The 22,295-nt window shown below is 48.4% G+C and overlaps 1 protein-coding gene across 5 annotated transcripts in view; it reads left to right on the top strand.

Moving 5' to 3' along the window:
• Nucleotides 1-22,295, top strand: part of ZDHHC14 (zinc finger DHHC-type palmitoyltransferase 14) — a 301,992-nt gene that overhangs the window by 231,138 nt on the left and 48,559 nt on the right. For 4 of the 5 annotated variants that reach the window (XM_012451643.3, XM_012451639.3, XM_064360515.1 and 1 more), the window contains one exon: nucleotides 21,868-22,005. The exons of the other annotated variant lie outside the window; for it this stretch is intronic. In XM_012451643.3, coding sequence (XP_012307066.1) covers nucleotides 21,868-22,005 — 138 coding nt within the window. The remainder of the gene's footprint in view (nucleotides 1-21,867; nucleotides 22,006-22,295) is intronic. 5 annotated transcript variants of the gene reach the window in all.

Genomic DNA, 22,295 nt, shown 5'->3' with positions numbered 1-22,295 from the left:
TTGGAGAGTCTTCATTCCCTCCCGTTGTTCATGTTTGTCTCAGTCCTTTCTGCCACTGAGAAATATTGGAAAGAAAAGAACCCCGGTGTAGTTAAAGAGATTAAAACCTGCTCACAAGAGTGAATGGGATATTGATAGGGTCATCTTAAATTTGAAGCAGCGATCCTTTCCAAGCTCCGCATGGGCTTTGTGAGGGCTTGCATCACATCCCTTTCCACTGAAAATTGACAAAAACAAGATAGTATTGCAGAGTGTGCTCTTGGCTCTCACAAGTTAAATTCATAACAATGTGATGTGCCATTTATCATATGATAAAAGTAACCAGTGTCTACCCCAGTTGTGCCTGGAAAAACCACTGGGTATTACTACTGATTTATGGGTTTGTTTTTCATCAACAAATTGAAAACACCCATTTTTTTCCACCTTTTCTCATGCTGGCACTTCACTTTAGGACAGGAAGTCATGCTCTGGGTGCATGGAATTGCCATCATGCTGTGTGTGCTCAGGGAGGCATCCTCAGGGCTGTACCCAGAGCAGGAAGCGTGTCATTCATTCACCCTGCTTAAGAAATAGCCGGCCAGGCACGGTGGCTCAGGCCTGTAATCCCAGCACTTTGGGAGGCTGCGGTGGGCGGATCACCTGAGGTCGGGAGTTCGAGACCAGCCTGACCAACATAGAGAAAACCCATCTCTACCAAATATACAAAAAATTACCCAGGTGTGGTAGCAAATGCCTGTAATCCCAGCTACTAGGGAGGCTGAGGCAGGAGAATGGCTTGAACCCAGAGGCGGAGGTTGCAGTGAGCTGAGATCACGCCGTTGCATTCTAGCCTGGGCAATAGGCAACAAGAGTTAAACTCTGTCTCAAAAAAAAGAAATAGCCACTGACAGGTTGACTGTATGCAGACTCCATGCTCAAGGGAGCTCTGGGAGACAGTGGTGAATGTGATCAGCATGGCCCTGCCTGCAAAGAGCTCACAGATACACACCCACCAAGGTGCACAGGTGGATTAGGAGGCACCGGTGGCGCAGGGAGGTGAGTGACACAACAGGAAAGTCCAGCCCACATGGGAGCATCCGGGAGAGATGCCCAACCCAGAGGGAGTAGCATCCCATCTGGGATGAGCTCTGGTGAGCCAGGCAGAGAGGGGCGAGCTAGGAGGAAGATGGTGCTGTGCACGCGGGAGGACGCCTGTGCTGAGCCCAGGCAAGGGAAGACGGGCCTGCCCCAGGGACCAGAGGTGTGGCTGACGTGGAGATGCACGTCAGTGTGAGTTAGCGTGGCAGAGAGGGCTGCAGCCGGCCGGGAGGTAGGCACATGCCTTATAAACCACACGAAGGAGTTTCGATCTTATCTGAGGAAAAGGGTCAAGTGACCTTATCAAATGCATGCTTCAAAAAGTGCCCTCTGGCCAGGTGCGGTGGCTCATGCCTATAATCCCAGCACTTTGGGAGCCCGAGACGGGCAGATCACTTGAGGTCGGGCGTTCGAGACCAGCCTGACGTACATGGAAAAACCCTGTGTCTACTAAAAATACAAAATTAGCCAGGCATGGTGGCGCATGCCTGTAATTCCAGCTATTCAAGAGGCTGAGGCGGGAGAATCGCTTGAACCCGGAAAGTGAAGGTTGCCGTGAGCCGAGATCATGCCTTTGCAGTCCAGCATGGGCAATAAGAGCGAAACTCTGTCTCAAAAAAAAAAAATTTTTTTTTTAAAGTGCCCTCTGTCTTCCTGGCAGAGAATAAACTGGATGGTGGCAGGACGGAGCCCAGGAGACGGGAGGGAGGCTGTTCCCACAGGGCAGGGCAGGCGCTGGAGCCTGGGAGACGGGAGGGAAGCTGTTCCCACAGGGCAGGGCAGGCGCTGGAGCCCAGGCCAGGGCAGTGGCCGAGGAGACAGAAAGATGTGCGTGATTCTGAAAGAATTTCAGCTGAAGAACCAACAGGCCTCGATAGCGATACTTCATTAAATTCCTGGAGTTGGGACAAAGGAGAATGCTTGACCCCTCTGCTTCCTGAGAGCACGGCGCTTTCCCCATGCTACGAATTAATGCTTTTAAAGAAGAGTAGAGTTCACATATTTTAAGTGGACTTGGTAACCTTAGTCTATAAAGTATATAATTCAGTGTAACCACCTGGACCCCTCGGGCTCTTGGTCCAGAATGATCTGCAGCAGCCTAAAATAAACACGAGGACCTCGAAACAGTGAGATCAGCTCCAGAGAGCCAGAACTGAGCATGACCTGTGTCAAAAGGTGAGCACCTGGAGGGAAAGCGAGAGGTGGGAAATGGATGGAGCAGCAACGGCACGGGACAGAGAGGCCTTAGGAGGAGCCCAGGGCAGCTCGCACTGGCAGAGGGGCCTGTGACTGGCCCTGAAGAAGCTCTTTTGTGACGAGGCCGCTCCAGGAGCAGCTGAGGATGCTGAGTGCCGGGGCACCCAGAATGCTTCCTTTATCCAGAATGCCTCCCCATCGTCATCCTTCTCTTTTGCCCAGTGATCTACAATTTACAGAGCAATGTCAAAGAGCAGGAAGAGTTTTGTGTTGAGTGAGGTAGGTTGTTCGAGGGTCTTAAATAAGAAGTGCCACAGTGAGCCACAAATGGGGCGTCCGTCTTCCATTCTGCTCTGAGCAGTGAGTGTCTTTCTCCGTCTTGTGGAGCCACAGAATAGGGACAAGAGGAGGTGGCCAGGCACTGAGCTTGGAGACGGTGCCCCAAGGAGGAAGCAAACCCTTCAGGAATGCCTGTGGACAGCAGTGGGACACTCGAAGGGGCTCTGGGCAGGGGCTGAAGCCAATGCGAGTCGGAACAAGAGCCCAAAGTGTCAAGGGGCACAAGCAGTGGGACCCAGAGGTGGCTCCAGGCTGGATCAGGGCCTGCTCACCCAGCCCTGCCTTAAAGGAACAACGCCCTGTGGACAAAGAACTGGGAAGTAACATCAGAACATGCTTTTTGGAAATTTTACCTATAACTTTGTGGTGCAAATCATTGCAGTTTATCACAGGGGGCTGCAGGCAGTCCCAGCAGAGTCCTTTGTTGGCCTCATAGAAGCCCAAGCAGTGACCCCAACCGCCTTAAATACAGGCATCCATAGACAGCTCAACTGGGCAGATCCCACCCACGACCTGAGTCAAGAATCTACACCTGGAGTAGAAACTAACTACCCTTCCCGCTGTGCAGTTCTACTGAGGCTTATTGTATCTCAATAGGCTGCACGTTTCAGGTTCCTGTCAGTCACTCCTGAGTCTCACAACAGCCCCTGGAGGTCAGGATGGAGGGAAGGGGCTGCACATTGCGAGGAGGAAAGGCATCGCTGGCCCACAGAGCGGCCTTGGTCTCAGACCCTGGACTTGGAGGACTGGAGCTCACGGATAGACCCCTGTCATCTGAGCTGTCACCCTAAATGCAGAAAGCCAGAATGAGGATTTGTTCATTTTCGACAAATGACTGCAGGACCAATGTTGTCAGGCCAGCGTTCTCCAACCAGGCAAAGCCACCCGCTTCTCTGCCTGGCATCAAGCTGCTTGGGCAGCCAGTTCATAATCAGAGTGCCAATTTATAAGTGTAGAATGAAAACTGAACCATCTAGGAAGCAGAATGGCTGCCTGGTCAGCCCTGTGGGACTTTCTGGAGACTTCTGTCAGAAATGCTCATGTAAGACTGGGAGCCATGAATATGTGCACTTTTCTTTTGAGACAGGGTCTTGCTCTGTCTGCTGGAGTGCAGTGATGCAATCTCAGCTCACTGCAACCTCTGCCTTCTGGGTTCAAGCGATCCTCCTGCCTCAGCCTCCACGAGTAGCTCGGGCTACAGGCACGTGCCACCACATACAACTAATTTTTGTATTTTTAGTAGAGATGGGGTTTCACCATGTTGGCCAGGATGGTCTCAAACTCCTGACCTAAGGTGATCTGCCCACCTCGGCCTCCCAAAGTGCTGGGATTATAGGCATGAGCCCTAGTGCCTAGCCAACGTGTGCACTCCTAAAAAGTGCTTTGATAGAGGACTCTGATTATTTATAATAATGCATCTCATGAAAATTTTTAAACGTATGATGTCTTTTTTATTCTGTGCATTTTTTTTTTTTTTTTTTTTTTTTTGAGACGGAGTTTCGCTCTTGTTACCCAGGCTGGAGTGCAATGGCACGATCTCGGCTCACTGCAACCTCCGCCTCCTGGGTTCAGGCAATTCTCCTGCCTCAGCCTCCTGAGTAGCTGGGATTACAGGCACACGCCACCATGCCCAGCTAATTTTTTGTATTTTTAGTAGAGACGGGGTTTCACCATGTTGACCAGGATAGTCTCGATCTCTTGACCTCGTGATCCACCCGCCTCAGCCTCCCAAAGTATTCTGTGCATTTTTAAAAACCGCTTATGATGAAAGAATGAGGCTACATGTCTAATGCAGTTTTTTGGAGAATGTGTCCCTGGCCAATAGGAAAGTCTCAGCAACAGAATTTCTGGGGCCTCCCGGGCACATTTTCATCCTGTCTTGGCTTTGTCAGTGATACCCACGGTGTCAGTGCCCAGTTTAGAGGCCTTCTTCCAAAGCAAAGGGAGATGTGTGCCTGCAGGTTGGAGCCAAGCCAGCAGGTGCAGGTGGCCTCTGGCCAAGCGCTCACCTAGTTCTGCCTGGAACTGTCAAACTGCAACTCAGCTTTAAAAACATATTTCTTCCACACCCAGAAAAGCCACAGTGATTGCGTCACAGAAGTCCGTTTCTGTTCGTCTGACTTGCCTGTCTGTGCATCTGTTTTGGCTGCTCCATCCCGTTTGTGTGTGTGTGTGGTTCTCATCTTTGCGGCTCTGGGGAGTGTGTGTTCATCTCCGTGTCTTGCTCGTTTTGTCTTCCAGAGTCTCTCTTTCCATCAGGCTTATGTCTCTAGCTCAGACATCTCCTTGGAGCTCCAGACTTACCTGTGCAGCTGCCCGCTGGACATGTCCACTTGGGGGGATTGAAAGTACCCCAACTCATCCTTCCCCGGTGACCCCCTCCTTCCTGAAGGCCAGTGCCATTCATGGGCGGCACAGGCCTGAGAGTCCGACTGACTCCTTCCTCTGCCACATCCTGCTCACCTAATCTATCCCCAGGTTCTCTACAGTTTGCTTACTAGGTGGATCCCAACTCAATCCACTTCGTCCCTTTCCTTCTGTGCACTGCCTTGGCCAGCTGCAAGCTGCATCATCTCTCACCTTAACTGTGCAAGGGTCTCTTAGAGGACCCCACCATCCACTCCTGCTCCTTATCTAAGCTAGCCTCTACACTGACATCAGAGTGACTGTTTCCAAACAGTCTCATTTGGGAAGGAGGCCCAAATCCTTAACCTGGTGTACGAGACCCACCTCTCCACCTCGGCTGGCACCATAGTCCTGTGTGCCCCCTGGGCTCCAGCCCCTGGACCTCCCCTGGTTCCTCTCTGTTCATTCCTGCCCATCTTTCAGGGAGGGGTTCAGTTGTGGGCCCCTCAGGGAAGCCCGCCACTGCACGCGCTTCCCAGAGCTCTCTTTATGCTTCCTTCACAGCACTGAGCAGGGTTGGCATGATATACACTGGGACATGCGGACTCACGTGAAGTCTCTGCCCATGGGTGGGTAAGCTTCAAGAGGTCTTGTCAGTTTCCCTCACTGTATTCCCACAGCCAGCGCCTTGGCTGGCACGCAGCTGCTCAGTATTTACTGAAGGAGAGAAGGGAGGGAAGAAGAACAAGAGAATTTCATGCTCCTCTTGCTGTATCTATCTTCATGTCTCCATCGCAGTTTCTCTCTTAGGGGAAACAAAAGGTATATTGCTTTTGTGGCCCTATGACAAGGTTAGTGTTCTCAACTGGGGGAAAAAAAGTCTCCGGCAGCCAATCTAAACTAAGTGAAACCCATACCCCTCACCCTCAGACCTCCCAGAAGTACAAATTTTAAAATGTCAGACTCCAGGAGGAATGATAATTTTAAACTATTAAGTCTGATCAAGAGCTAGTAATCCTTGCACAGTTCTGGGATGGTGGCAATGCCATCACTGAAAATGACTCACAGCATCTTTAGGCCTGTGACCGACGCAACTTACACGTGTATGTATCTACTCAACAGGCATCTGAGGGCCTTACGTGTGCCTCCTACAAACTTGAATAAAACAGTAGCTTTCAAACTTTTTGCGTTTTACAGCAACTCCCAGTAGGAAATACATTTTCTATGGGGATCCAGTGCACACAGATATGCACATCAAATGGCAAGAAGCAGCGCCTGCCTTTACCACAGGAGATGCTTTGGGACTTCCTATTTTATTGTTTGTTTTTAGTGCTGGTCATGACCAACTAAATCAATTTCATGACTCACCGTTTGATCACAACCCTTAGTTGAAGAAACCCTGGAATCAAGCGTAATTACAGTAGCTCCTTCTGAATAGGCCAAGGGTTGCACGGAGTTATACCGGGGTTAGCCCAGGGTGCCAGCCTGCCTGTGGCTGTGATTTTAGGCTATGACCCTCTGGGCCCCCAAGGATGGCACATTTAGCATGCCACACGATGGACATCTGTTGCCCTGCCGTCTTAGAACAGCTCATTTTTAAATTACTGGTTGAAATAAGCCGTTTCAAGCATCCTTGTTGGCTTGTTGGAGCAGTAGACAGCACATCAGTCTCATAATCTGAAATAAGTTATTTCAGTATCTGTGAACTCACCTGATAGGTCAACCATTCTTAACCTGGGGCCTAAGAACAGCTTCAGGAAATTGTACATAAAATGTGTTAAGTGTACGAGAGTGAAAGGATCCATCACTGTCATCAGAGTTTTAAAGCAGTGGGGAATGAAGAAAAGGCTAAGAACGGTTGCCCTGGAGATTACAAAGAGTTTCTGATGTTCTTGAAAAATAGCATTGAAAGGGCTGACAGCTTCCGGGTTCACTGACTCTTCCTCTCATGGTCTTCCTGATACTGTATCCTTCTTCCTTGGTAAACTTGTTCCCATCACACCTTCACCCAGTCAGCCTCGCAAGAGCTAGAAAATGGCAGCTCTTGGAAGACCCCTTCCACGGCTGGCTGGTGCACCTGAGTGAAGCTCTGGACGACGCCCACTCCTTCGGGGGGGTAGGGGGGCAGGGAGGGAACGGGGCAAAAGGCCAGGATCCAAGTTCAAGTCCTGTGCCTTAGAGTCCTGGAGTCCTGCATCCATCAGCAGGGCCCCACCATGTGGTGTTTCATAAAGGAGCCGCGCCACACCCCAGGAACTTCACTCGGAGCTGCTCACAATAGTTTCAGTCAGCATTTGCCACATTTACTCGCTGACTGCATCTTTTTTTTCCTTTTTGGTTGTTGTAAGCAGTGATCCATTTTAGAAAGTGAAGAATAATGAGGAAACTCAATATATAAAACGGATATAGGTCTAACTGCTGTAGTTCAAGGGGAAGAAAGCCCCAAGGCTCTCCATAGGAAGGGGCTGTTGACGAGGCCTTAACTTCAAGATCATCACAAAATCACAACTTCCTCACTGTACGATGTCTTAGAAACCCTCTATAAATCCTTTCAGAAGACCCAGTGGAATCTCTAGACACTGATCTGTCACAAATGAGAAAATCACACTCCCAGGCCATAACACCACGGCAGTTAGCAGGCCGGTCCACAGGTGTGCACCCTGCCTGCTCGCACAGGGCCCCAGCTGGACTTCATGTTCCGCCATCTCCAGCTTGAAACTCTTAATGATAGATATGTATTCTTTGAGTCTCACTCTGTCTCTCAGGCTGGAGTGCAGTGGTGTGATCTCGGCTCACTATAACCTCCACCTCTGGGATTCAAGCGATTCTCATGCCTTGGCCCCGCAATTAGCTGGGATTACAGGCACTCACCACCACACCTGGCTAATTTTTATATTTTTAGTAGGTGGGATTTTACCATGTTGGCCAAGCTTGTCTCAAACTCCTGACCTCAGGTGATCTACCCTCCTCTGCCTCCCATAGTGCTGGGATTACAGGCATGAACTACCATGCCCGGTCAGTTCTTAATGATTTTTTTTTTTTTTTGATACAGAGTCTCTTTCTGTCACCAGACTAGAGTGCAGTAGGGCGATCTAGGCTCACTGCAACCTCCACCTCCCGGGTTCAAGCAGTTCTTTGCCTCAGCCTCCCGAGTAGCTTGGGACTACAGGCGCCCACCACCACACCTGGCTAATTTTTGTATTTTTAGTAGAGACGAGGTTTCACCATGTTGGCCAGGATGGTCTTGATCTCTTGACCTCGTGATCCACCCACCTCAGCCTCCCGGTGCTGAGATTACAGGCGTGAGCCACCGTGCCCAGCCAATTCTTAATGATTTTTAAGCAGCTGCCCCCAGTTTTCACTTTGCTGTGGGCCCCCTACATTCCATAGCCAGTCCTAACTGGTGGAACTTTTGCCTGTTCTTCTGAGTGCCTTTGTTGAGAAAAGTAATTAAGGACCTGCTGACTGGACTGCAGTGACTCAGGGACACGCTTGCAGCTTGATGTGAACAACAAGAAAGCAAAACAACATGCTATATTTAGAGCCTCAGACGTTGGTGCGGACCTGCGTCTGCTGGCAGGGGTGTTGATGTCATACTTCGTCATTTCTGAGTGCCTGTAGAGCCACCAATCAGATCTGGGCCTAGCCTGGGTCTGTAAGTGCCCCTGCTCTTGTAAATTCTTTACTTAAAGAGTTCTTGCTGCTGGGCTGGCCAGCACGCCCTCATGCTGTGAAATTCTTGAAAAGTTTTATTTATGGAATCGTAGTAGTTGAGTTGGAAAGAACCCTTTATAGCATAACCAACTTGCTGAGGCTGAGAAACCTGTGCACATCACATCACCAAGCAGGCAAAAGGCCAGGACCCACATGCAAGTCCTCTGCCATAGAGTCCTGCATCCTCCAACAGGCCCCACCATGTGGGTGTTTCATGAGGGAGCAGCACCACACCCCAGAAACTTCATTCGGAGCTGCTCACAATAATTACAGTCTACATTTACCACATTTCCAAGCTAACTGCATATTTTCTTTGGTTGTTATAAGCAGTGATCCATTTTAGAGCATGAAAAATAATGAGGAAACTCAATATATAAAACAGACATAGGTCTAACTGCTGTAGTTCAAGGGGAGGAAAGAATTGGTGAGAGAGGGGGCGAGGGGCCTGCCCAGCACCCAAGGGGCTCAGGTTGGAAAGTCAGGTGTCAGAGCGCTCGGCTCTGCAGACAAATTCAGGGGTGCAGCCAGTGAGGGGAGGGGAGGGCGCCAGCAGCAGCAGGAACCACCCAGAGACTTCAGGCAAGAGGCTGCTGAGATGTCATTGGCACTAGAAGGTCCCATTGGCAACAGTGTGGGGGACACAAGGGGGGTGTCCAGGAAGATGTGACAGTGGCTCCTACAAGAGGGCACAGTGCTGTGGCCTTCAGACACCAGGCAGCAGGACAGGAGAGACCAGAGAGACTATGGCCACTTCCTGCTGACCACCGGATGTGAGGGATGGGGGGCACAGGGCGTGAAATGAATGGGTTCCCCATGGGGGATGCCACTTGCAAAGAAGAGGCAGCTTGTGAGGAGGAGAGATGGCAGGGAGTTTCACGACCAGAGCTTGGGACCTGTGAAAGGGGTGGGCCCGTGGGACAATTAGGTCCACAAGTGTCCAGTGGGCCAGCTCACCCCAGGAAGATGCCAGGCCCAAGGCTGGAGCTGGGCACTGCAGTACCTACACGTACCCTGGAGGACGAGTGGCCCTGTGCCCAGCAGGAAGGACTGCCAGGCTGCTCCACCCCCAAAAACGCCCTTCCCAACCTGCGCATGTGCTGTAGACTGAACCTCGAACTGAAGGGACAGAGGGATTGTGGAATCTCAGATGTACACCCTAAAATCCCAACCACATATGAGGCAGGAGGAACAGATACTTCGGGGGGTTGGGTGTCAGATGTTTGCTTGGAGGGACAGTGTGCCATGAGAATGTTAGGAGACCCTACAGATATGTCTGGGTGTCAGACGCCCCTTCTGCCCACCTGAGAGTGGCTTTGCTTCTGTTCCATATTACAAATCAGGGTGGTCAGGACTTGTCCCAGGAGAACCAGACTGAGCCACAAGGACCCCTGATAGGGAGTCTGGACTATGGGGTTCCCTGTGCCCCCAGATTTCAGATTATAGACCGTCAAAGCAGGAATGCCCTGGGGGTCTTCTGACAGCCACCCACCTTTTAGAGCACCATCGTGAATAGTATAAGCATGAATGGCAGCCTCATGAAAAGAACCCTCCAGGTGAATCTGAGGATACACAGGGGACATCTGTTCCTCTTACCTCATCATAACCGACATTAGTGACAGTCACGAGACACTACAGTATGTCTATCATTTTATTACCAGAGGAGGTAACGTGAAAAAGCCTTTGAGAAGTACACAGTACGGTGGGTTCCCAGAGGAAAGAAACACAGATATATATGGCCTTGTATCCTAACGATGACAGTAACGAGGTTGCATCTCCAGTTTCAACTCAGAAAAATGAAATGTCTCTGAAGTTCTGCAGAGGGTCTTCATTCTTTTTGAATTTTTAAAAAATGGGTTCTACTTGGACTCGTCACGGTTTGCTTCTTAAGGGAACTGGCATCAATCCATGAAGCCGTTGGGTGCTGCTCATAGACACGGCTCTCAGTGCTCCGGCGGTGTGGACTCTGCTGCAAGATCCCAGAAACGTATTTACTCTGGAGAATATGCCGATTGGGAATATAATTTTCTCACCTTGTATACATGTAGTCAGACGGTTTTGAAGAGCCTGCGAATTACTAGCTTTCTGTGTATCATATGCCCATAAGACAACTCTATTCTGGAATCTTTATTTTGAGGATAAATTGACTGAGGGTTCAAACAATCTTAATAACTGGACATGAAAGAACGTAAGACTCAGGAGTGTGGAGGAGGTGGGAAAGGCCGTGGGCAGACATCAGAAGCACTTGTTCTAGACCCTGGCAATTCCATTTCACTCCAAGCTGTTTTTCTCGCCTGTGCTCGGGGAGTCTGTGCCACCCGTCACAGGTTAGAGATCGAGTGAGTGAAATAAAAAATGTGAATGATTATTGAAGACCAGAAAGCATTACAAATGCGTTAGCCATTCCGATCTAAGGTGGCGCTATTGATTTCAAGGCCCGTCATTTCTAGAGGCATTGAGAAGTTTCTGAGGGCTGCTGGATGACAGCACGAGTTTGTTTTTCAATTGTGTAAAATAATTTGTTTTATTCCATGGAGAACTAAGGAGAACTCCTAGGCATGGTTTCTGGCCCTGCAAACCCAAAGATGGTGTCAGGCCAGCGCTGAGGGGCTTGGGTAGGTCAGGAGTGGCATGGGCTTACTGAGGACTAAGCCCTTGGTCTCATGGAGCTTTTCTCAGAGTTTTAAAAACGACAGATGGAGAATGAATGAAGAATGAACATACAAAGGCCGTTTTTGAGGCTATACACATTTGAACTTGTATGTGATTTTTTTCTTTTTTTTTTTGAGACAGTCTCACTCTGTTACCCAGGCTGGAGTGCCATGGCGGGATCTTGGCTCACTGCAACCTCCGCCTCCAGGGTTCAAGTGATTTTCATGCCTCAGCCTCCCGAGTAGCAGAGATTACAGGTGCCTGGCACCACACCCAGCTAATTTTTGTATTTTTAGTATGGACGAGGTTTCACCATATTGGCCAGGCTGGCAGGCTGGTCTTTATTTTTTATTTTTTAAAATTTTTTTGAAATGGAGACTTGCTCTGTCACCCAGGCTCGAGTGCAATGGCCAGACCTCGGCTCACTGCAACCTCCGCCCCCCAGGTTCAAGCAGTTCTCCTGCCTCAGCCTCCTGACTAGCTGGGATTACAGGCCCCTGCCACTGCAACCATCTAATTTTTTATTTTTATTTTTGTATGTTTAATAGAAACGGGGTTTCACCATCTTGGTCAAAAGCAGTTCTCCTGCCTCAGCCTCCTGACTAGCTGGGATTACAGGCCTCTGACACTGCAACCATCTAATTTTTTATTTTTATTTTTGTATGTTTAATAGAAACGGGGTTTCACCATCTTGGTCAGGCTAGTCTTGAACTTCTGACCTTGTGATCCACCCACCTTGGCCTTCCAAAGTGTTGAGACCACAGGCGTGAGCCATCTCACCTGGCCAGGCTGATCTTCAACTCCTGACCGCAAGTGATCCACCCACCTCGGCCTCCCAAAGTGCTGGGATTACAGGCATGAGCCACCGCGCTCGGCCGAATGACTGATTTTACCATGGTGATGCAGAGCCCTGATCCAGCTCCTAGATTCTAGGAAGCTTAAAGACCTCTCCAGTGGGTTCTTATTCTGATTCTTAGCAAATAGGAGAGTGCTGGGAGGGGGAGCTCAATCCTTCCCGCCTACCTCACATTTCTCAGTTCATATGACGACCCTCCACACACTAAATTTGGGGAATTGTGGGATTTCCTTTCGGATCTGAACTGATCAATTCACTTTTTAAAGTATCCTCATTTCTACTCATGTTTACTCTCCTTTTGAGAATTATTTACATTACAGATGAAATCGGCTTTCTTTACCTCCTTCCTCCCTCTCTCAAGGCCTTTTGTTTCTCTTCTCTGTGGCTTCATAATCATGTTTGTTTCCACCCAGCAGAGCTTACTCAGGGTGTCACTTGCTTCAGAATGCTGCCTCTGCAGTGCACACCTGTCCTCCTCCTTAAATCACAAAATTCACCTGACACTGGAAAGCAGGGTTAAAAAACAGAATTTATTGGGAGGCCAAGGTAGGTGGATCAGGAGTTTGAGACCAGCCTAGCCAACATGGTGAAACCCCATCTCTACTAAAAATTAAAAAAAAAAATAAATAGCCAGGCATGGTGGTGTGTGCCTATCATCACAGCTACTTGGGAGTATGAAGCAAGAGAATCACTTGAACCCAAGAGGCAGAGGTTGCAGTGAACCAGGATTGTGCCACTGCACTCCAGCCTGGGAGGCAGAGGGAGACTCCATCTCAAAAACAAACAAACAAAAAACAGTATTTAAACAAACCTGGAAAACATGAGGAAATAGAAATTTGTAAAATTGCCTATTTGGGGAGCTAAAGGTACCTCTGTTGTCTATTAGTCAAGCTCCATCATTCCATGCCCACAGAGACTCAGCCACCTGCCAGGTGGTGGCAAGGCCAGGGCAGGAGCCAGTGAGGCCTGGGGGGAGGGGAGGGACACCTTAGAGTCGGCCATGTCACTGTCCAAGGTTACTTTACATTGTAGCATAAAGGTCACAGCAGTGCTACATTTTACTAATTGATTTTACATTGAAATATTTTAGTTTTAGTTTTAGGGTTATTTTTGTTTGTTTGTTTACAAATGGTGCTAAACGCTGCAGAATCTTAATTTATAAAACACTGGCAAGGACTCAAGATCAGAAGAATTCATGCAGATACTAATAAAACAGTCTTTGTGCATTAAATTTTCCAGCTCAAAGGCATCTTAGAGCTTATCTACTTCAATGTTGTACACGTGAAGAAATTGAGTCCCCAGGCAGAAGTGCTATAATAATACTTTAAGGCCACAGAATTAGTTAATATGATTTCTTGATTTTATTTCTTCATACAATTAAGCAGCTAGGACTTATTTTCAGAAAAGGAGCTGAGAAGAGAGAGTGGGGGAAGAAACCGTACCTGATACATTGCTTTACCCAAGAGAACCCTGTCTTAGTCCATTTTCTGTTGCTATAACTGAATACCTGAGGCTAGGTAATATACAAAGAAAAGGGATTTATTTCTTACGGTTCTGGAGGCTGGAAAGTCCAAGTTGAGGGGACGCTGTAGAGTCTCAAGGTGGCCCAAGGCATCGTCACATATGGTGAGGGGGCTGGACATGCTGGCTCAGGTCTCCCTTCCTCCTCTTAAGAAGCCACTAAGGCCTCATCCTGATGACCTCAGCTGCTCCTGATAACCTCTCAGATATCATAGTCAGATTTCCCATCCTCTTATACAGCTACAATGTGGATTAAGTTTCAATGTGAGTTTCAGAGGGGACAAATATTGAAACCCTAGCACCCTCCAAGCTCCACAATCTCAACAATAATGTTTGCCAAACAGCTTTGTCCGATCCACATCTCTGTAAGAAATTTCTGCTTCCAGCATTGACTTTGCTGAGGATGAGGCCACCTTGACTTGATTGAGGGTGTATGTCTCCGCACATGGGCGGGTTCTTTTCTTGTGCTGCAGAGTCCCAAGGGACCCTGGACGTAAAGGCCAGGCCTGGTGTGGCAGGTCCCTTTGTTTCCCCATTCCTGTTGCCGTGCTGGGCCTGGGGCATCCCATCACCAGATCCACCTCGGGGTGTCTGCTCCAGCAGGGACGTGTAGGGTCCTCAGGGCACTCTGGCACAACGACCAGCAGAGGGTTGAAGTAGGAGGCAGTCACAGGTGGTGGCTCAGGGTGCAGATGAACACATGAGTTCCAGTGCTGACTCCTCCATCTGCAGTTTGCCTACCTGTAAAATGGGAATAATAGCATTGAGCTCATCCGATTTCATGAGGATTAAATGACACAGTTCATGTAAAGTTCTTAGCCCAGTGCCCAGCACAAAGCAAGGTCAGGTAGAAAAGATCAGCTAAAAACAGGAGAAGGTGGAGTAAGGCAGATGAGGTTCTTTTCAGAACTCTCCTGAGTCACTGGACACAGGAGCAAAGCTGTTATAACGTAGACCTTACCAGAAGACCTAGAGCCCCATGAATCCTTTAGAGCCTAAAGCAGGGCTTGGTCCTCTAATCCTTCAGCTAGTTTAATATTTAAATATCCTGTTGCATAATTTTATGAATTATGTGGTGACCGTAGAGGCCAGATACACTATGTACCGCTGTATCTCAACATTCGTCTTTCTAAACAACAAATGGAAGATAACTCATAAGGCAACATTTTTCTAATCTTGGAGGCAAAAAGCCCTACGTTTAAAGAAAAGTAATTTTCTGCTTCAGACCTTTAAAAACATGTGACTTAATTTAAATGTGATTAACACTTAAATTAGAAATTTTAAACTTCGACTGCACATTTCCATCTCCTTTCCACCAGATTCTCAAGACGCTCTTGGGGAACGAGGCTGGGATTCTTATTCTCCACATCCTGACCAAGCTGAGCCACTGTCTGCACAGAGCCTGTGACCGCTGCATGGGAAATGCAGAATCCTGGCTCTGGGTCCCCTCCCTGTTGTCCAGGCCTGGCCACAGAACATAATTTTTACTGGACTCCAGATCCACTCTTGAGGGCCTGTTAGAACCCGACTTCTGGGAGAGTTCAAATTCTTAACATTTTTTGACAAACATTTCATTCCTGTCTCCAACAGCCTTCAAATATGACTTTTGCAAATACTTTCCCCGCAATATTTCAGTGGAATTTTTGGTCCCTGTCCTATTGTAGTAATTCTCCAAGTCTCCATATTTTTAAGGCCCCCTTTTCATATTTGATCTCGTCTAGAAATTAAATCTTCCTCTAATCTGAGGAAAGGCGCAGTTGACTAAGCTCAGGGTGGGACCAGTGTTCTAACCTTTCTCACTGATTTCCTCTGCTTTCAGATACAGAATATAGCACCTACCCCCTAGGGCTGCTGTCAGGTTAAATGAAATAGTGCTTCCAGCGGGTACTCAGTAACTGGTAGCTTTCTTTAGTCATTAAGAATATTGTTTTCGGCTGGGTTTGGTGGCTCACGCCTATAGTCCCAGCACTTTGGGAGGCTGAGGCAAGTGGATCACCTGAGGTCAGGAGTTCGAGACCATCCTGGCCAGCATGGCAAAACCCCATCTCCGCTAAAAATACAAAAAAAATTAGCCAGACATGGTGCACGCCTGTAATCCCAGCTACTTGGGAGGCTGACACCGGAGAATCACTTGAACCTGGGAAGCAAAGGCTGCAATGAGCCAAGATCGTGGCATTGCACTCCAGCCTGGGCAACGGAGCCAGCCTCCATCTCAAAATATCAATAAATGAATGAATAAATAAGTAAATAATAAATAAAATTGTTTTCATCATTATTTAGAGTTTTAGGTCCACAAAATAGGACCATAGCTCCTTTTCCTGAACGATGTTCCCACTGGCCACTTTAATGGAACCTTCTTTGCCCACTTAGGATCTGAGGGCAGGTGACTTACGTTCCACTGCAGCCTGTGTAGGATCTGAGGGTGACTTGCATTCCACTGTAGCCTCTGGGGCTCTCACCGATGCCCCACGGAGCTTGAGTAAAACCACCGCTGCCTCCCACCATCTCTCCCCTCCCACTCTTTCTGCATGAGTTGGCCCATGCCAGCTGTTGTCAGCTCTTAGCCCTCTCAGTATCTCCCAGCCCTCAGCCTTCTCAGAACGTATTCAGAAGTCCTGGACCCCTGCTTCGTCTTGTACTTGGCATGCCCAGAATCTCATGTTTTGCCAGCATTTGTCAGTGTCTTCACTTGGCAATCTGGAGTAGTGATCACTCATAAACCTACTAAATGCAATTGAAGACATTTCTGCCTTTACTTAATGCATAATTACTGGGTGTCTGTCTGCTGCACGCCAGGCACTTAGGTGCCAGGGCTCTGAAGGTGACTAGAAATGTTTCCTCCCCTCTGGGAGCCAGCTAGATGAAAGAGGACAGCAGGTCCACAGGTCACTGCAGGCAACTCAGTGCCACCAGAGGCATGGCCAGGGTGCCCCGGCTAGCTAAGTTATTCTCATTATTTTCTAGAATCTTCCATGTTTTCCAGCCATCCCCCACCCTCAGTATTCCATTCACCAGTTGGCTCTTAGGGAGTGGCTCCTCCTCTTTTCAGATGGTTAGGCTGTGTGTCCCCACTCAAATCTCATCTAGAATTGTAGTTCCTATAATCTCCACGTGTGGCGGGAGGGACCTGGTGGGAGGTAATTGAATCACGAGGGTAGCTTCCCCCATACTATTCTCATGAGAGTGAGTGAGTTCTCATGAGACCCGATGGTTTATAAGGGACTTCCCCCTTCACTTGGCTCTCATTTTTCTCTCTCCTGCTAACTTGTGAAGAAAGACGTGTTTGCTTCCCCTTCCACCGCGATTATAGGTTTCCTGAGGTCTCTCCAGCCCTGCAGAACTGTGAATCAATAAACCTCTTTCCTTTATAGATTACCCAGTCTCAGGTATGTCCTAATAGTAGCATGAGAACAGACTAATACATTTTTTTTTTTTTTTTTGAGACAGAGTCTTGCTTTGTCACCCAGGCTGGAGTGCAGTGGCATGATCTTGGCTCACTCTGCCTCTCAGGTTCAAGTGATTCTCCTGCCTCAGCCTCCTGAATAGCTGGAACTACAGGTGTACACCACCATGCCCAGCTAATTTTTGTATTTTTAGTAGAAACAGGGTTTCACCATGTTGGCCAGGATGGTCTCCATCTCCTGACCTTGTGATCCGCCACCTCGGCCTCCCAAAGTGCTAGAATTACAGGCGTGAACCACTGCGCCTGGTCCTAATACATCTTTTAAAAGGAATCCTCCAGAGATGCTGTGGTATAGAGACCGCTCCCCTCTGGCAGGACCCAAACTTTAGAATCAAGGAATATGGGAAGAACTTGAAAGTGCTTGTTTAAAGAACTTCCCACCACACACACCCCTAACCCTGCCATCCTGGCTCACAGGACACCCATTTGATTTTTCCACACAGAAAGCATAGAAATAATAGTCTAATAATGGCTGTGTGGGGCTTCTCAGACGTGTTCACTTGGGCCCCTAGGAGCTATGGCATGTGCTGGTTGCAGTCACCTGCTCTCTCCCCAGCTCAGCTTGTGCCTAATTCTTGCCAACTTTCTGCCCCGGACTGAATGACACTGGCCTCCCCGTTGGAAGGTAACTCTGATAGCACTTTAGCTTCTGCTCCTCTAAATGCTTTCAGAGCTGGAGGCAGGAGGGTGGCTCTCCCACCAGGATGGCATGGGTCACCCTGTGAGGTCTCACTGCTTTTCCGTGGCCCATTCTCATCCTCGACCCGAAAAGGAAGAACGCTGTATGCTCCCAACAATGGCAATCAATTCCTGACTGACATGGAAGCTAAATTAGGAGTAGGTTCCTTGGATCTAAGGAATATTTTAGCGTCTGAAAACTGTGTCCTCACCAAATAAGACAAGGAACTCTGTTTGCAGCCATGGTGTCTTATGTTGTTGCTGTTTCTTCTTAGCATTCCTAGCACCTGATACAGTGCTGGGTACATGGGAAATCCTCAGTAAAGGCGGCGTTGCATTTAATGGACAGGAGCTCAGGTTTGGAGGCAGATAGAGCTGGGCCCCCATCCCAGCTTTGCAATACATCAACGGTGTGACCTTGGGCAAGGCACTTACTCCTGCAGATGTCCCTTTAATAGGATGAGAGTGTATTCAGCTACTTGACAAATATGTGTTAGGCTTAGAGTCGGGTTGGCAGACAAAAGCAAGGTCTTAGTCCACTTTGTGCTGCTACAGCAGAATACTACAGCCTGGGTCATTTCCAGAGAGCAGACATTTGTTCCTTACAATTCTGGAAGCTGGGAAGTCCACGGCCGAGGGGCCTGTGTCTGGCGAGGGTCTTCTTGCTGTGTCCTCCTGTGGCAGAAGGTGGGAGGGCAGGAGAGTGTGGGAGGCGGAGAGGATCATTCCTTTATGAGGAACCCACTCCCACAAAAGCAACGTTAATCCTAAACCACTCAAGAGAGCAGAGCCCTCCTGTCCTAATCCCCTCTTCAAGGCCCCACCTCTCAACACCATTGCACTGGGGACTAAGTTTCCAGCACATGAACTTCGGGGCTCACAGTCAGACTATAGCATCTGATTTCAGATAAAGCCAGAGTGGAGCTGACAGGACTCGTTCATGGGTTGGATGTGGCGGTGAGAGAAAGGGCGGGGTCAGGAATGATGCCTGGGATTCTGAGTCAAGCAACTGGTCAGATAGAGAGTCTGAAGAGGCACGTGTTTGGGGCGGGAGGACTGGATGTCCTCTCCGGGACAAGTGGAGTTTAAGGGCCAGTCAGGCCATTGAGCAGGAGTCTGTTGCTGAAGGCAAGAGGCGGCCATTCTGGAGGCATCCTTGTAGAGTTGGCATTTGGACCTTGAGATGAAAAGGATTGCCAGCGAGAGAGAAAGAGAGTCCATGGAAAAGGGCCCTGGGTACCACTGATCACTGGACGTTGGGCAGAGAGGAGCGCACAGAAAGGGAGGTGGGGAGAGCACGCGGGCTTGGGGTGCAAGAGTGTATGGTGGGCATTAGGCTGGTGAGATCACTGGCCCGAGGACTCTGATGCCTCCTGACTGCCCAGAGGCACCTGCCCAGCCTCTCAGACTCACTACCACCATAAACTCAACAAACACAGCGGAGGGCATGAAAAACATTCACTACGATCATTTCTCAGTGAGCCTAGATTTTTAGTGGGATTCTTGCCACTAAAATCCCAGAAAAAGTTTGCCAGAAAAAGTATTCAACACAAGTTTCCAGAAAGAAACTGCTTTTAGCTCAGGGTACTGGAGAGCCAGGAGCGCATACCCATCTCTAAGACGGCACTGGTTTCTGAAGAATCTCCCAGGCTCCGTGAGCACCTGTCCCATCCGCATCATCTGTCGCTTTCACTTCTGTAGTTACACTGCCTCAGTCGGGAAAGCACAGCGTCACCACTTAGCTGTTATTAAACTTTCTAAGCTAAAAATGCGACTAGCTGCTATGGCAGAAATGGCCTGTAGAGTCTTGTTTGCTGCAAGACCGTTGTGCATCGGGTGGGGTGTCCCTGGTGTTAACGACGCCTCCCAGACCCTGTGTCCTTCTTTGCTGATAGGCGATTTTCACTTCAGTCAAGAAGCTCAAGCTCACCACACATGGGATTTAGAGATCAGCTTTCCTGGAGTGAACTGGAGGTTACAACCCAGCATGTGCTTTTATGCCCCTAGCTTCCACTCTCATGCCCATTTTCTTTAGTCATACATTGAGAATAAAAGTGATTTCTCAAAATGACAGCCTCAAAGTCTTAGGGAATTCTGACTGATGCAGATTTTTTTCTTTGTGTGCATTTCGTCTGATAGATAGACCTCTCAGTGGACAGACTGTGTAGATCAGTAACGGGGAAATGAGGTGTGTTTCTTGCTAATATTTAAACACTGAATTTTTTTCAAAGCTGTTTTAGGTTCACAGCAAAATTGAGAGGCAGGTCCACAGACTTTCCATCCACCCCTCCCCTCCACAGGCACAGCCTACCCCATGAGCAGCATCTCCCATCAGAGTGGATACATTTGTTAGGATTGATGAACCTGCACTGGTACATCATTATCATCCAATGTCCACAGTTTATTAGGGTTCGCTCCAGGTGTGGTACATCTGTGGCTTTGGGCAAACATATGATTGCATGTTTCTGTCATTCTAGTGTCACACAGACTATTTCCGTGGCCCCGGGCATTCTCTGTGATACGGCTGTGCAGCTCTCCCCAGCCCCAGGGAGGTTGTTTTTATGCAGGGTTAGCTTCTCCAGCCATGAGGGGCCGCAACACATGTTATCGTGTAACTCACATGGGTACACTCATACAAGTTATTCTCACTGAGTGTCATCATCTTATAGGCCATCAGCTTATCACCATGCCAGGGAGCTCTGAAATCTCTCCTCAAGTCCTCTGCTCAGATGGGCTGTTTCTTGTCACTGCCACTGGCAGACAGCAATGATTCTCTTGCAGTTCCTGCGCCACCACTATCATTCAGGTGTCCTCATGCCCTTTTCAAGAAAACAAGCTTGCATTTGACCAAAAACACAAGATGACCGATTTATGATACATGACCAGAGAGTCATGAAACTGACTACCTTGCCTAACTTTATGTTTTATTTATATGGCCATACCTCCTATAGCACTCCCAGTATGTTTTCAGGCACACAGAGGTAGATAAAATATGAAAGCTGGATACAAGTTCAGCTTAGAAAACAGCCCAAGGAGAAAGCTAAGTCGTATGCCCAGCAGTGTCCTCCCCGGCGGCCACAGGCTGTCTTGTGTGAGCCGGTGTGTTAGAATGGTGTTCTCAATAGAAGATCAGCTAATCAGTAAAGAGAAGCCCTTTGCCATTACTTGCAAGGGGAAGAACAAATCTCCAGTGCATTACAGACTTTGTGTGCAGATGTCCAGGTGAGAGGCCTTGGGTCTGCGCTTAGGGTACCGTGGGTAAATGTGTACTGATGTCCGAATCGGACTCTCTGTCATTTACAAAGTGCCAGAGGCAGCATATAAGGTGGGAAGACAGAGCAGCTCTGAAAGGCCTGACCTCAAGTTCTAGTTCCGCTGCTTCTGAGCTGAATGGCACCGTGCAGGCAGCCTCCCATCTCTCTAAGCCTCAGTTTGCCCATCTGTAAAATAGGGCAACACCATCACTTTCTTCATAGGAATGTTTTGAGGCTAAATGTCTTAATAAATGTGATTGATATCTGCTGAACAGTTGTAACTGAAGAACAAAGGATTGTCCCTCTGTCCTGTCCCAGGCCCCTTGTGGCCTCCCTCTATGGCCATTTACTATGCAAAGCAGGTCACTTGATTGACATCCAGCCCCAGCCCAGCACTTACCATCAAGTGATGATGGTTCCCTCTTAAGAGAAGGTTGTTCAGTGAATGCAAAGAGGTTTCTTTTACCAAAGAGGGAAATCTTTACTTTCCAAAAGAAATGGGAAATTTCCCTCCTATTTCTTTAACTTGCCATTTGAGAAGAATGCATACACTTTGCTTTTTTCAAAACAGTTACACTCTGTTGAAAGAATGATGATATCCTTGAACTGTCTTGATGTGAAGCATTTCTCTGAGTGGTTAATTTGGAAATATGCAGAATAATGTCATTGTGTTATATCATCAGAGTACTGGGTGGGAGGGGTGGGGCTCCTGCAAGTAAAAAGATATTTTATTAATTGATTTCCACTTTTTTTTTTTCTGCCTCTCATTTCAGAACGGTTTGATCACCACTGTCCCTGGGTAGGCAACTGTGTGGGGAAAAGAAACTACAGATTTTTTTATATGTTTATTTTATCTCTGTCTTTTCTGACAGTCTTTATATTTGCATTCGTTCTCACCCACGTCATTCTTCGTAAGTATGCTGGCGAAATCAGATTACGTATGTAACCATTTGCCTGACTTTGGTTTTCTGGTTTATTTTGGTTTAATATTTTGATCACTTCAGGCTCTCTCTTTCCCTTTCTTTCTCCCTTTCCCCTCCTCACTTCCGGCCTGCCTCGCTTTCATTTCTCACCTTCCTCCATCCCTCCTCCGTCCCCATCATCCCCCACTCCCCGCCTCATCTTTCACAGCACCTTCCAGGGGTCACACCTGGGCCAGGCTGCGCTCTCACCAACAGTACCTTCTCCTTGATACGCACGT

Source organism: Aotus nancymaae, unplaced genomic scaffold (genome assembly GCF_030222135.1).
Source record: "Aotus nancymaae isolate 86718 unplaced genomic scaffold, 86718_ANA_hifiasm-v0.15.2.pri h1tg000040l, whole genome shotgun sequence".
NCBI classification, from domain to species: domain Eukaryota; kingdom Metazoa; phylum Chordata; class Mammalia; order Primates; family Aotidae; genus Aotus; species Aotus nancymaae.
Note: the sequence above shows the minus strand (reverse complement) of the source record. Positions and strands in the feature narration are given on the sequence as shown.